We start from the raw sequence: 14004 nt of genomic DNA on the forward strand, positions 1-14004 counted from the left end.
TGGGAGCAGCCTGGTGGGAGCGCATGCCTTCCTTCTTAGCAGAGGCAGGCAAATCTCTGTCAAGTAGTTGTTTTATAAATTCTAGAGTTCCAATGATGAGAGAGGTGCTGGTTCCCACCTGGAACCACAACCCCCTCCCTGCTAGGCACAGACCTTTGCAACCAACACTGAAGAGGCAGAGGCACAGGCAGACACAGAAGAAGTACCAAGAATCGGGGGGTGGGAGGGGTGATACTGTAGGGACTGGGAGGAATGAGGGAATCGACTAGGATGCATATTTAGAGTAAATAAATGAAGAAGAAAAAGAAGAAGAAAAGGAGAAGGAAAAGAAGATCAACAACAACGAAGAAGAAGGAGAAGAAGAAGAAGAAGAAGAAGAAGAAGAAGAAGAAGAAGAAGAAGAAGAAGTAAAAGAAGAAGAAGAGCAACAATAAGATATACAAGCAAAGCACACCACCACCAACAAAACACACCTACAAGCAAACCTATCACAATGATCACATTTAAAAGCTGCTAGTAAATGTCAGGCTGAAACACAAGGTGAATTGTTGCAGGAGATTTGATCAAATTGTGAACCCTGAGGTGTGAGCTATAAAACCCTTTCCTTGTGTGTATTACTCTCTTTCCCTGGGGGTCAGCCATGTTTCTCTGGGTAGCCTTGTCTGTCCTAGACTGGCTTTGTAGGCCAGGCAGGCCTGTAACTCACATGGATCCACCTGCCTCCCCAGTGCTGGGATGAAAGGCCTGTGCCAACAAGCCAGGCACAAACTCACACTTTTAATCCAAGAGCTTTCTGCCCTGAGGGTTTGATCAATCCACCCTAGGGCAAGGGGCTGATCCAGTAACCAGCTGACAGAAATTGAACTGAAAGGCGGGGCTTGGAGTTGAAGGGTATTTAAGACAGCCAGGAGAAGAAGACAGACCCTTTGGCTTTTCCCTCTTGGCCTATCCAGTGAGCTAGCAGGCCTTTTCCTCCTGGGCTGTCAGGTGAGCTAGCCAGCTTTTGGCTTTGGGCCTCTTGGCTTTTGGTGCTTCGAGCCTTGAGACTTGGGTTTGTTTTTGTTTCTTTGTTTGTCTGACTGTCTGTGGATTTTATTTATTCATTCATTTGTTTAGTTATTTATTTTTATCTTTTTCCTTCAGGACGTGAGCTGGGTAGGAAGACCCCTGGGTGCTTTCTCTGCCCTCTGAGCTAGCAGGGCTTCACCCCAGCATCTGGCTCCTGAGACTTCCTCAGAAAACCTGAAGGATCGGGGCTTTCTTCTGCCTTGGAAACAACACTTTGGCACTCCAGCAAGTGGCCAGACCCCACAGACAGAGAGATGGCTCACTCCAGCTGGGGAGAAACCGAGAAGCCTTCAGCTTCGGTAAGTCATCTGAGAGGTACACAAGGGGAGAAGAGTTAAGGACCGGCAGGCCCATCACAGAAGGCTCTAGAACCCTGCCTAGTGCCACTCTAGATGCCTTGAGAAGAGAAGCAGCAAATGAAAAGGGAAATGGCCTAGGTAACACCAGCCCCATAGCTGTCAGGATTCTCATCCTTTGGGTAGCCCATGCTTCCTTCTTAGTAGCCATAATGCCCGTGTGTAGTCCAGGAGAGAAATGGTGGGTGGAGAAGATCCAAGCCTTAGAGGGAAAAGTAGAGATGCTTATTAAGGAGAAAAGGAAAGAGACTCAGACACAGGCAGATGAAATCAGACATGAGAGTGAGACAAATTCTCAGACCCAGGCAGAGCCTACCACACCAGCACCTGAGGAAAGGGAAAGGGAAAGAGGGTTGCCTAGGATGGTTGTAAAGCCAACCCTAGCTTCTCCATCTAGTGCAGGAGAGGACCGCGGAGGTGAGAGGCACCCCCAAAGTTTCTAGAGAAGTGCAGTGGAATCCCAGAGACATCTTCCATTGGAGAAGATGGAGGCAATCGGTCATCTCCTATGGTGTGCGTTCATCCTAGGTGAGGGAGACTCTCAATTCCTGGCCCACCGCCCAACCAGGGTTAATCCCCCAAGACTGGAATGATGTGGCAGTCACAATCTTGGAACCGGGTCCTGGGTGGCCATGGCAATCCTGGTGGAAAGAGTCTGAAGGGAAGGCCTGTGAACAGGTAGATGGGGCCAGAGGGATTGCTAGCTCCCAGGATCAGAGCTAGGTGAAAGTGGCTATGCGGATTTACGAAGGCAGATGGAATCTGCTGTTGACGCCATGGCAACTCTTGTCTCAGAGCTTGAAAAGCTTGGGCTGGGGCTGAAGAATCAGGAGAGGGGTCTGACTCATTTACTAAAGCTCCACACATGTTTTGCAAAGGCTGCCTTTGCAAATAGTGACTGACTCTTTTGTCTTTTCCAAGGCTCCTTCTGAGGTGCGCAGGCTGGGTCTGGGGCCGCATTCCACGCCCTCCTTGGTGGAGAAACTAGATATGTCTTTGGATGACATCATCAAGCTGACCCAGAGGCAGCGAGGCCGAGTTGGCCCTGGCGGCCGCGGGCACACGGGTGCTGGCAGGGCCCGCTCCCAGGGAGGCCCCAGGGGCGCACTGAAGGCCGCCCAGCGTGGGCATCGCGATGCCTGGCCTAGGAGGAACCGGCAGGCACCCTACAGCAGAGGCGGACCACTTCCAGACAAGTGGCAGCACGACCAATTCCACAGCGCCTTCCCGCGTGGAGCCAGCCTGGACTCCTCTGGGAGGCTGCTGCTGTCCAACCTGCACTTCCAAGTGTCAGACGCTGATATTCAGAACCTCTTTGCTGAATTCGGACCGCTCAAGAGAGCAGCTGTGCACTATGATCGCGCTGGACGAAGTTTAGGGACAGCAGATGTGTGCTTTGAACGCAAGGCAGATGCCCTGAAGGCTAGGAGAGAGTACCACGGTGTCCCTCTGGACGGGCGTCCTTTGGACATCCAGCTTGTCCCATCCCAGGTGGAAACACAGCCGAGCCCTGCACGAAGCCACAACAGAGGAGGCATGAGTAGAAACCCTGCCTCTGGGCGCTTTGCCGGGAGAGGCACCTGGAGAGGGACCCAGAGAGGCAGCAGGCGAAGAGAGACGGGCACCTGCAGCAACTCCAAGCAGCAGCTTTCTGCAGAGGAGCTGGACGCACAGCTGGATGCTTACGCTGCAAGCATGGACACCAGCTAAACAGCCCAGCCCGTCCACACAAACAACAGGACCCAGAAGGCTCCTCCTCTGATCCCTAGAGGGAGGGGTGGCAACTGGACTGTGCAGACAATGCTGGGTTGCTCAGTCTTCATCAGTGACTCATTTATTCATTCCTGCCTTTCCATGGGCCTAAAAACTCTTTTAAAGACTTTGTCTTTTCCCCTCTGAAAAAGGGAGCTGCAGAGCTGAAGAGCACTGGCTGTTCATCCAGAGGGCCTGCCTTCAATGTGATGACATCTGGTGCCATCTCCCGACATGTTGGTTTACACCCTGGAACAATACTGTATCCATAATCAAGCAATAAACGAATAAATAAATAAACCTTTGGAAAATGTACAACACTCGTGTTTTGTGCTGAGTTATTTCGGGGATATAATTAATTTACTGGTGGCTCTTGTGGAGATGTTATCATTTCCACCTTTGCCATGATAAAATAGAAACGTGCGTGTGTGTGTGTGTGTGTGTGTGTGTGTGTGTGTGTGTGTGTGTGTACTGTGTGTGTGTGTGTAAAATAGAGGGAAAAAAAGGAAGTGCTAAGTCATGACCTATAAGAGTGAGTCTACCTGTAAAGGCAGGGTCAGCTCCAGGAAAGGATGGATTAGAGATATGGCTGAGTGTGCTGCTCGTGTTTATGATGCTAATCTCAGAAAAGAAAGAACTTCTCAAAGTCTTTGGAAAAATCAAACTGTCAGATGTTTCAACTGTGGTAAGCAAGGCCTTCTGAAAAGGGATTTCAGGCAAGGCAGTCCTAGAAGCTATGGTTTTCCAGGGAGCATGCCAAAAGAAGGCCTCAGCCTTGTGGACTCTGCTGGATGTGTGTCAAAGACCAGCCTTGGACCAATGAATCCGGATCAACCAGAACTAGTAGGCAAGGCAATCTTTGTCACAGATGGCCCAGGGTCTCCACAGCACCCTGCCACCCCCATCCTTGCCCTCCTCCTGCACCCACCCCCCACCAAAGATCGAGTCCCATTGGTGTGTTCCCTGTCTGGGTAGGAGAATCTCATCCACAGAGCCATGAAAGAGTTCATGCCTGTTGTGAAAACAGCATTGTTCTGGATGAAATGAAGGAACTGAACAGCTTCAATGGATAAAAGAAAGTGTTCAAGAAAGACCAGCAAATGCATTATTTGCCCAAGTGCTACAAATGAGCAGACACCTAAGCTAGCAGTGAAAAGAGACGGCAAAGGGGTTGGAAGTGCCGTGGACACAGAGGCAGATGAAACAATGAATTCCACCCAAACCTTGGCATCCAGATTGGTCTCTTCAGGAGGTAAACATCCATCTTCTAGGGACTGGAACTTTATCTCGTTGGGTAAAACAAAGTGGAGGACGGCTCAAATGTGTAAGGCCAGAAGGACAAATAGGAAAACTAAGGCCAGATGTGGCTCTCCTAGCCATGAATTTAGGTCTAAACACTAAAGTCTCCTTCTTAAAGCAAATGGATATTTTTATTGGTTGGTATGAAAAACACAGCTAAGGTTTTGAAAATGGTTTAAGGCAGGCCAAAGGGTTACTTTGGCCTGTACTACCTGCAGTCCTTTAAGGCAGGCCTGTAAGTCAGTTTTGGGAGCAGAAGGCTGTTAAGAGTTAAGCATAGTGGTCATTGGGGGTAGCCCCCCATACAGGATTTTATAAGGGGTCAAGTTAAAGCATGAGGGAGTGTTTCTGGGTCTAAATAGGTCCAGGGGTAGGAGGCATATTTAATCTTTTAAGCCAGTGTCAATGGTTAATTTTGTCAAGGTCTCTTTTAGAGTTTTATTCATTTTTTTTACCTGACCTGAACTCTGTGGTTGTAAGCACAATGTAAATTTCAATTAGTCCCGAAGATCTTGGCCAATCCCTGACTTACCTGGGAGCCCACAGCTAGCTTTTTATCTGTCCCAATTACCTTAGGAAGGCCAAATCGAGGAGAGATATCTTCTAGGATGGCCTTGGGTACTGTTTGTGCAGTTTAGCTTCGGGTTGGGAAAGCTTCTACCCATCCTGAAAAAGTGCCTATAAAAACCAATAAGTATTGATAACCCGTGGCTGGGGGTTTTACCTCAGTGAAGTTCACTTTCCAGTATGTTCCGGGTCGATCTCTACAAACTCTCGTGCCTTCTGGTGCATGATTTTTAGCTGCATTGACTTGTTGATAGGCTTGATAACTGGTCACTATCTTTTTAATTAGGGTCTGGGCCCCAGGGACGATATAGTCCATTCTATCTAGGATCTGATGTAGTTTCTTTGTTCCCAAGTGTGTCCAGGCATGCAGTTGTTGCATCATGGCTATTCCTTCTTGGGTTGGCAGAAGAGCTTTGCCATTTTGTCCAATTTTTAGAAGTTGGATCAAGGATCGTGTAAGACCCTTTCTCTCTCTCTCTCAGCCTAAGCCTGGGAACATGACCCAGACAAGCTTGGGAAAGTGACCCAGAAAATATTGAAGGCCAGTTTCAGTTTCTAAGATCAAGGTGGCCAACTGAGATAAACAATTTCAGCTAATGTAAACAATTCTCAGAAAAAAAAATCTGGAAATTCCCTGGAAACTCCCCAACACCCTTCCTTGCCAAGAATAGCCCCCAAGACCAACGACCCCTGCAATAGCCAATAACATTTAGACAAGCACCCTTAGCGACCACCAGAGCCAATCCTAACATAGGGCACACAGCCCCTCCTAACCATTGCGGTTTTAGCCTTTAAAAGTAGCCTGTAACAGTGACTCGGGGTGCCTCCGTCTCTCGAGTTAGTACTGAGGTCCCCTGACGCGCGTCAGCAATAAACCTTGTGCTTTTACATCAACACTGTGGTCCTCGAGTGGTCTCTGGCGATGACCCCCTACCCGAGTTGAATCTAGGGTCCAACACTGTGGGGGCTCATCCCGGATTTGGGGGTCTCCCTGAGACCACCAACCCACTTGTTGCAAGGTTTCAACGGCTCGGGCCACCGACTGACTTCTAAGACCGTGAGTTATTTTCACTGTGTCTCTTTTGTGTACTCTGCAGGAGCACTGTGAGCTCCTGCAAGCTCTCCTTTCTGTCTGTATTCTGCGAGCTCTTGCGAGCTCCTTTCTGTTTGTTTCCTTTTCTGATTGGCGAGCCACTTTCAGTTCACCTCTGTAGCACGCAAATCTGTATTGGGAGGAAAAAGGGGACAGACATGTCCAGACCTTTCTCCCCTTCGCCCTGGAGGACGCTCTGGTGGTTGTTTGGAGGAGGGCCGATGATAGTATCAGTCTTCTCAATCCGAACGGCAGAGAAGTTCTGCCATTCGATGTGATTTCTGGTCTGTGGCGCCGATATTTTGCCATGTGGCTGACAGGTTTCAGTTTTATTTGTCTGTTTGTCTCTGTCTTGTCTCTCTCTGTCATCCTCTCTCTCGACTGTACTGACATGGGACAAACAGTGATGACCCCCTTGACTCTGACTCTTAACCATTTTAAGGAAGTTCGAGCTCATGCACATAACTTGTCTGTGGATGTCCGCAGAGGACGCTGGCAGGTTTTCTGTGCCTCAGAGTGGCCAACCTTTAATGTGGGGTGGCCTAGAGACAGAACATTTAACCTCACTATTATCCTGCAGGTTAAAGGTGTTGTTTGCAGACCTGGGTCTCATGACCACCCAGATCAGGTCCCATATATAATCATGTGGGAATCCCTGGTCTGAGACCCACCACAGTGGCTCAAGTCTTTCTTCCTGGGCTCCCTGCCAACCTCTCTCTTCCCAGCTGCAGTTTTTGAGAGTACTGAGATACCTGAAGAACACCCAGGAATTCACACAAAGCCCGTGCTGCCTGACAACAAGCAACAAGATCTTCTACTACTAGACCTGCCTCCTCCACCTTACCCTACGCCTTCGAGTTCTCCCTCTGACCCTAACCCCTCTCTCCCTACCTCATCTACCCACACGCCCTCTCCAGCCCCTTCAGCTCCTTCTCTTACACCTTCCCCCCAACAATCCTCAGATTCCTCCCTGCCCCCTCCTTTTCCTCCCCTCCTGCGTAGCCGGCAGGACCAAGATCCAGGCCAGGAAACCTCATCATTGTTTCCTCTTTGTACTATCAGTGGTGACATCCATTACTGGCCATTCTCCACATCAGATTTATACAATTGGAAGACCCAAAATCTTTCCTTTTCACAAGACCTTCAGGCTCTAACTTCCCTTATTGAATCAATCCTTTTAACTCACCAACCCACCTGGGATGACTGTCAACAGCTTTTACAGGCTCTCCTCACCATGGAGGAAAAACAGAGAGTCCTCCTGGAAATGAGGAAAAATGTGTCCGGATCAAACAGGGCACCCACCCAGCTCCCTAACGAGATAGATGAAGATTTCCCTTGACATGCCCAGATTGGGATTTTGAGACGGCTGCAGGTAGGGAGAGTCTCCGTATCTATCGTCAGGCTCTATTGGCGGGTCTCAAGGGAGCTGGAAAGCGCCCCATCAATTTGACCAAGATAAGAACTATTACTCAGGGAAAGGAAGAAAGCCCTCTGCCTTTATGGAAAGGTTGCTGGAAGAGTTCCGCATGTATACTCCATTTAACCCTGAGGCTCCAGAACATAAGGCAACAGTGGCCATGTCTTTTATAGATCAGTCAGCTCCCAATATAAAAGGGAAGCTGCAGCGACTAGATAGTATTCAGACATATGGATTATAGGATTTGGTCAGAGATGCAGAGAAGGTGTATAACAAGAGAGAGACCCCAGAGGAAAAGGAAGCTAGGCTAGCAAGGGAATAGGAGGAACGAGAGGATCACAGGGATTGTAAGCAAGATAGACATTTGAGTAAGATCTTGGCTGCTGTAGTGACAGAACCTACTAAATATAAAGGACATGAGAGAGAGGGGGGAGAAAAAAGGTGGCCCCCGTGTGGATAAGAATCAATGTGCTTACTGCAAGGAATGTGGATACTGGTTAAAAGACTGCCCTAAGCATCCCAAAGATCGAAAGAAACCTGTCCTGATCCTGGCCCAGGGTGAAGACAGGGACTAGGCAAGTCGGGGCTCTGAAGCCCACCCCCACCCCCCGAGCCCAGGCTAACCCTTACCATTAAGGGGCAATGCACCACTTTCCTGATAGATACAGGTGCTCAACATTCCATGCTAACCCAGCGATCGGGACCCATGTCCTCAAAGACATCCTGGGTACAAGGAGCAACTGGTGACAAACTACACCAATGGACCAACAAACGGACTGTTAACCTTGGTACATGTACTGTGACTCACTCCTTTTTAGTAGTTCCAGAGTGTCCTTATCCTCTATTAGGGAGAGACCTGATAACCAAGTTGGGGGTTCAAATTCATTTCTCAGAGGAAGGGGCAACAGTATTAGGCTCCAAGGGAGCACCTGTACAGGTCCTCACCCTCAAATTCCAGCATGAGTACCAGTTATTTCAGTCCAGCCCCCGTGGCCCCCTCCCTGAAGACAGCCCCTGGATCCAGCAATTTCCCCAAGCTTGGGCGGAGACCGGAGGGCTAGGACTGGCCCATACACAGCCTCCTATTATTGTGACTCTCAAACCTACGGTTGTACCGTTCTCTATAAAACAATATGCTATGAGCCAAGAGGTCCGAATGGGCATCAAGCAGCATATTAATCGATTCCTACATTAAGGGGTCCTAAGACCTTGTCACTCTCCCTGGAATACTCCACTCTTGCCTGTCAAGAAACGAGGAACACAGGATTATAGGCCAGTGCAGGACCTCCGAGAAGTAAACAAAAGGGTGGTGGACATCCATCCCACAGTGCCTAACCCTTATAATCTTCTAAGTACCTTGAGGCCAGATTTTACCTGGTGTACTGTCTTAGATTTAAAGGACGCTTTCTTTTGCTTGCCTTGGCCCCTCAGAGCCAACCATACTTTGCCTTTGAATGGAAGGACTGGGAGCTGGGGCTCTCGGGGCAAGTTACCTGGACACGCTTCCCCAAGGTTTCAAAAATTGACCTACTCTTTTTGATGAAGCGCTCCACCAGAATTTGACTGATTTCCGTGTCATGCACCCAGAAATAACTCTCTTACAATATGTAGATGACCTCTTATTGGCCACCCCCACCCAGGAGGCCTGTATTGAAGCTACTCAACATCTACTCCAGGAACTGGGTGACAAGGGCTATCGGGCCTCAGCTAAAAAGGCACAACTCTGCAGACAAGAGATAACATATTTGGGCTATATTCTCAAAGAATGGAAAAGATGGCTAACTAAAAGCCACATAGAGACAGTGGCCAGGATCCCTCCACCACACAACCCTCGGCAAATCAGAGAGTTCCTAGGACCTGCTGGCTTCTGTCAGTTATGGATCACTGGCTTTGCTGAATTAGTGTAACCTCTCACTCGAAATAAAGACTCTTTCAAGTGGGATAAACCCCAATAACAGGCCTTTGATGCAATAAAAAAGGCCCTCTTGTCTGCCCCGGCCCTCGGGATACCTGACACTTCCAAGCCTTTCACTCTATTCATAGATAAAAGGGGTGGCATTGCTAAAGGTGTGCTGACCCAGACTTTGGGACCATGGAAATGACCAGTGGCTTACCTGTCCAAACAATTAGATACTATCACTGCCAGATGGCCTTGTTGCGTGTGCATCACGGCTGCCACAGCCTTGTTGACCAAAGATGCCAACAAGTTAACCCTGGGACAATCCCTGACTATCATCACGCCTCATGCCTTCAAGTCTGTAGTGCGACAACCTCCTGACAGATGGATTAGCAATGCCTGTCTCACCCACTATCAGGCTTTGCTCTTAGATTCTGATGATGTCGTCTTTGGTCCCCCAGTGACTCTCAACCCAGCTACCTTGTTGCCAGCCCTAGACCAGGCACAAGAGACTCCGCATGACTGTCACCAAGTGATGGCAGAAATACATGGTACATGAGAAGATCATCCTATCCCAGAGGCTGATCATACTTGGTATACTGATGGCAGCAGCTTCCTGGATTCAGGTATCAGAAGGGCTGGGGCAGCTGTGGTAGATGGACAGAAAGTCATCTGGGCACAGGCCCTTCCTCAAGGGACCTCTGCCCAAAGGGCAGAACTTGTCGCCCTAACCAAGGCATTAGAACTTTCCAAAGACAAGAAAGCTAATATTTACACTGATAGCCGATATGCATTTGCCACTGCTCATGTCCATGGGAGTATTTATGAACAAAGAGGACTTCTGACCTCAGAGGGCAAGGAGATTAAAAATAAGCCTGAAATTAAGGCTCTCCTCAAAGCCCTATTTCTGCCAAAACAAGTGGCCATCATACACTGTCCAGGACACCAGAAAGAACAAAATCCTGTCGCCATGGGCAACCAGCAGGCTGATCACCTGGCAAAACAAATAGCCAAGTCGGGACCCCTGGTATTGTCTATTGGGGCTAAAGAACCCCCTCAGCCTGAGGCTTATAACTACTCTCCTGAGGACCAGGCCCAGGCCCAAGCCTTAGGAGCTATATTTGACCCAGTTTCCAAAAATTGGACAAAAGACAGTAAAACTGTCCTGCCAGCCCTCGATGCGGCTGCCATGGTCCAACAAATGCATACCTGGACCCACCTAGGATCAAAGAAGCTTCAACAGATCCTGGACAAGACAGAATTCATCATCCCTGGAGCTGCTGCCCTGGTTGATAAAACTGTAACTACTTGTTAGGCTTGTCAACAAGTCAATGCTGGCAGGAACCAAGTCCCAGAAGGGACCAGGGTCCACGGAGACAGACCAGGAACTTACTGGGAAGTGGATTTTACCGAGGTAAATCCCCCAGGTGCTGGTTATCGATACTTATTAGTTTTTATAGACACTTTTTCAGGATGGATAGAAGCTTTCCCCACCCGGCGAGAAACAGCACAGTGACCAAGGCCATCCTGGAAGACATCTTTCCTCGGTTTGGACTTCCCCAGGTAATCGGGTCAGATAACGTGCCAGCCTTCGTCTCCCAGGTAAGTCAGGGACTGGCCAAGATCTTGGGGACTAATTGGAATTTGCATTGTGCTTAAAGACCCCAAAGTTCAGGACAGGTAGAAAGAATGAATCGGACTCTAAAAGAGACCTTGACTAAATTGACTATTGAGACTGGCTTAAAAGATTGGAGACATCTCCTACCCTTTACTCTATTCAGAGCCAGCAACACTCCCTCGCACTTTAACCTGACCCCCTATGAAATCCTGTGTGGGGGACCACCCCTTTGTCTGCTATGCTTAATTCTTATCAACCTTCGGCTTCCAAAACTGACTTACAGGCCTGCCTTAAAGGACTCCAGGTGGTTCAAGCCCAAGTTTGGGCCCCACTGGCCAAACTTTACAAGCCTGGCTACTCTCAGACAGCAGGACATCCCATCCTCGTTGGTGACTTTGTCTACATTCATCGACACCGGTCTCAAGGACTCGAACCTCGCTGGAAGGGGCCTTACACCGTCCAGCTCACCACACCCACCGCTCTCAAGGTTGACGGAATAGCCACTTGAGTTCACGCCTCTCATGCCAAAGCTACCCCAGCGACTCTTGACTCCGCCCCAGAGACACCACGATGGCAGCTCCATCGCTCCCAAGATCCACTCAAGATAAGACTTACCCAATTACGGGATTGACTATGAGTATTCTGCTTCTCATCCTTGTACCCTGTTTTGGCTATGATTCTCCCTCAAATCCCCAGCAGCCCATGAAGTTAACTTGGCAAGTTCTCTCCCATATTGGAGAACCCATATGGGAGACTTCGTCCGTAGCCCCCTTATGAACCTGGTGGCCTACACTGTACCCTGACTTATGCTATGGGAGCTCCTGCTAATTGGGATATCGAGGGGCACTCAAACCTTAATGAGGCTCCCACCAAAGAGTCTCCTGAAGGGAGGTTGGATCTTGACCCCTGGGGGTGTGTGGCACTACGAGGAGAAGGAGCTTGTTACGACGTTTGTCTTTTTACGTCTGCCCTGGCTCACACCGAACAAGAGCCATGGTGGCCAAATGTGGAGGGTCTTCCACATTCTATTGTAAAAACTGGGGGTGTGAAACTTCAGCAAATACTTACTGGAAGCCCTCATAGTCCTGGGAGTACATCATAGTGAAGGCCAATTATTCCAGACCCAACACAGCCTCACCTAATTGGTACACCCAGGTAGACACTCAATGTAAGCAATGGTGTCACCCTCTACAGATTCAATTTACATAAAATGGAAAACAGAGTCAAGGATGGCTCACCAGCCATACATGGGGTCTCCGACTATACAAAGAAAGGCATGATGATGGCCTGCTATTTAAAGTCAGGTTAATAGTAACACAACCACTCCCAGTACCCATAGGTCCAAACCCCATTCTCGCCGACACCGGAATGCAGCCATCTCTTCCTCTTTTCCTCACATCTACCCTGGCCTTAACCCCTGCCACTTTTACTACAAGGGAACCCCCCCTTACCCAACATAGGTAACAGTCTCTTCAACCTAGTCAAAGGAGCTTTCTTAGCCCTTAATGCCACTAATCCTCAGGCCACTCAATCCTGTTGGCTCTGCCTTAACCCAAGCCCATCTTACTATGAAGGGGTCACAACCTCCACCTCTTTCATTAATACCACTAATCACTCTTCTTGTAACTGGGGCCAACACAGAAAACTTATTCTGACTGAAGTTGCAGGACTAGGCACCTGTCTAGGCACCATACCTCCCAGTCACCAACACCTCTGCAACCACACTCATGCTATAACTACTGCCAGTAATAACCATTTTCTTATTCCTCCCCCCAACTTACGGTGGGCCTGCAGCACCGGACTTACCCATTGTATATCCACTGCTATTTTCTCAGCGTCTGATTACTGTGTTTTATCCAATTAATCCCAAGAATCTATTACCAATCCTCCCCAACATTTGAAACCAGTTATGAAAAAACTCGGTACTGCAGAGAACCCATCTCCCTAACTCTTGCAGTCTTATTAGGATTAGGGGTTGCCAGAGCAGGAACCGGTACTGCAGCTCTTATATACGGGACCCAGCAGTTTGGACAGCTTAGAGATGCCATAAATGATGACCTGCGAGCCATAGAACAATCCATCTCTCAGCTAGAAGAATCTCTTACTTCATTATCGGAAGTAGTGCCCCAAAAATAGGCAAGGGCTTGACTATTTCTAAAAGAAGGAGGGCTATGTGCTGCTCTCAAAGAACAATGTTGCTTTTATGTTGATCACTCAGGAGTCATCAAAGATTCAATGGCAAAACTCAGAGAGCGCTTAGACAAGAGATGAAGGGACCGAGAGGCCCAACAGGGATGGTTCGAGGGATGGTTTAATAACTCCCCCTGGTTAACCACCCTCATATCCACCCTCCTTGGCCCCCTTTTGATCCTTTTCTTACTTTTAACTTTTGGGCCTTGTATCCTTAACCGACTTCTTGCCTTTATTCGAGATCATCTCAATATAACTCAGGCCCTGATTCTAACCCAACAGTACCAAGCCCTCAAAAATGGGAACATGCCTTAAGATTAAGGCCAGTTAAAAACTCAAGGGGGGATTGTAAGGCTCTCTCTCTCCCAGTCTAAGCCTGGGAACGTGACCCAGACACGCTTGGGAAAGTGACCCAGAAAATATTGAAGGCCAGTTTCAGTTTCTGAGATCAAGGTGGCCAACTGAGATAAACAATTTCAATTAAGGTAAACAATTCTCAGAAAAAAGCCATCTGGAAATTCCCTGGAAACTCCCCAACACCCCTCCTTGCCAAGAATAGCCCCCAAGACCAACGACCCCTGCAATAGCCAATAACATTTAGACAAGCACCCCTAGTGACCACCAGAGCCAATCCTAACATAGGGCACACAGCCCCTCCTAACCATTGCGGTTTTAGCCTTTAAAAGTAACCTGTAACAGTGACTCAGGGTGCCTCCGCCTCTCGAGTGAGTGCTGAGGTCCCCTGAC

At 48.7% G+C, this 14004-nt stretch overlaps 1 protein-coding gene and 1 pseudogene across 1 annotated transcript; both read left to right on the top strand.

The window, feature by feature from the left end:
• Nucleotides 1–1322: 1322 nt before the first annotated feature.
• LOC127198963 (THO complex subunit 4-like) lies at nucleotides 1323–3134 on the top strand. The gene is made up of 2 exons (XM_051156876.1): nucleotides 1323–1367; nucleotides 2346–3134. Exons 1-2 carry the CDS (start codon nucleotides 1323–1325, stop codon nucleotides 3132–3134), a joined length of 834 nt encoding a protein of 277 aa, XP_051012833.1.
• A 5124-nt stretch (nucleotides 3135–8258) lies between these two features.
• On the top strand, nucleotides 8259–11698 carry LOC127198973 (uncharacterized; annotated as a pseudogene).
• The last annotated feature ends 2306 nt before the right edge of the window (nucleotides 11699–14004 follow it).

This window comes from Acomys russatus, chromosome 2 (genome assembly GCF_903995435.1).
Source record: "Acomys russatus chromosome 2, mAcoRus1.1, whole genome shotgun sequence".
NCBI classification, from domain to species: domain Eukaryota; kingdom Metazoa; phylum Chordata; class Mammalia; order Rodentia; family Muridae; genus Acomys; species Acomys russatus.

What these genes read in the sequence shown, in the direction of transcription:
- LOC127198963 (XM_051156876.1), top strand. Translation starts at nt 1,323, where the DNA reads ATGGCTCACTCCAGCTGGGGAGAAACCGAGAAGCCTTCAGCTTCG. An exon ending in CCGAGAAGCCTTCAGCTTCG is followed by an intron (nt 1,368 to 2,345) that starts GTAAGTCATCTG and finishes GTCTTTTCCAAG; the next exon opens with GCTCCTTCTGAGGTGCGCAG.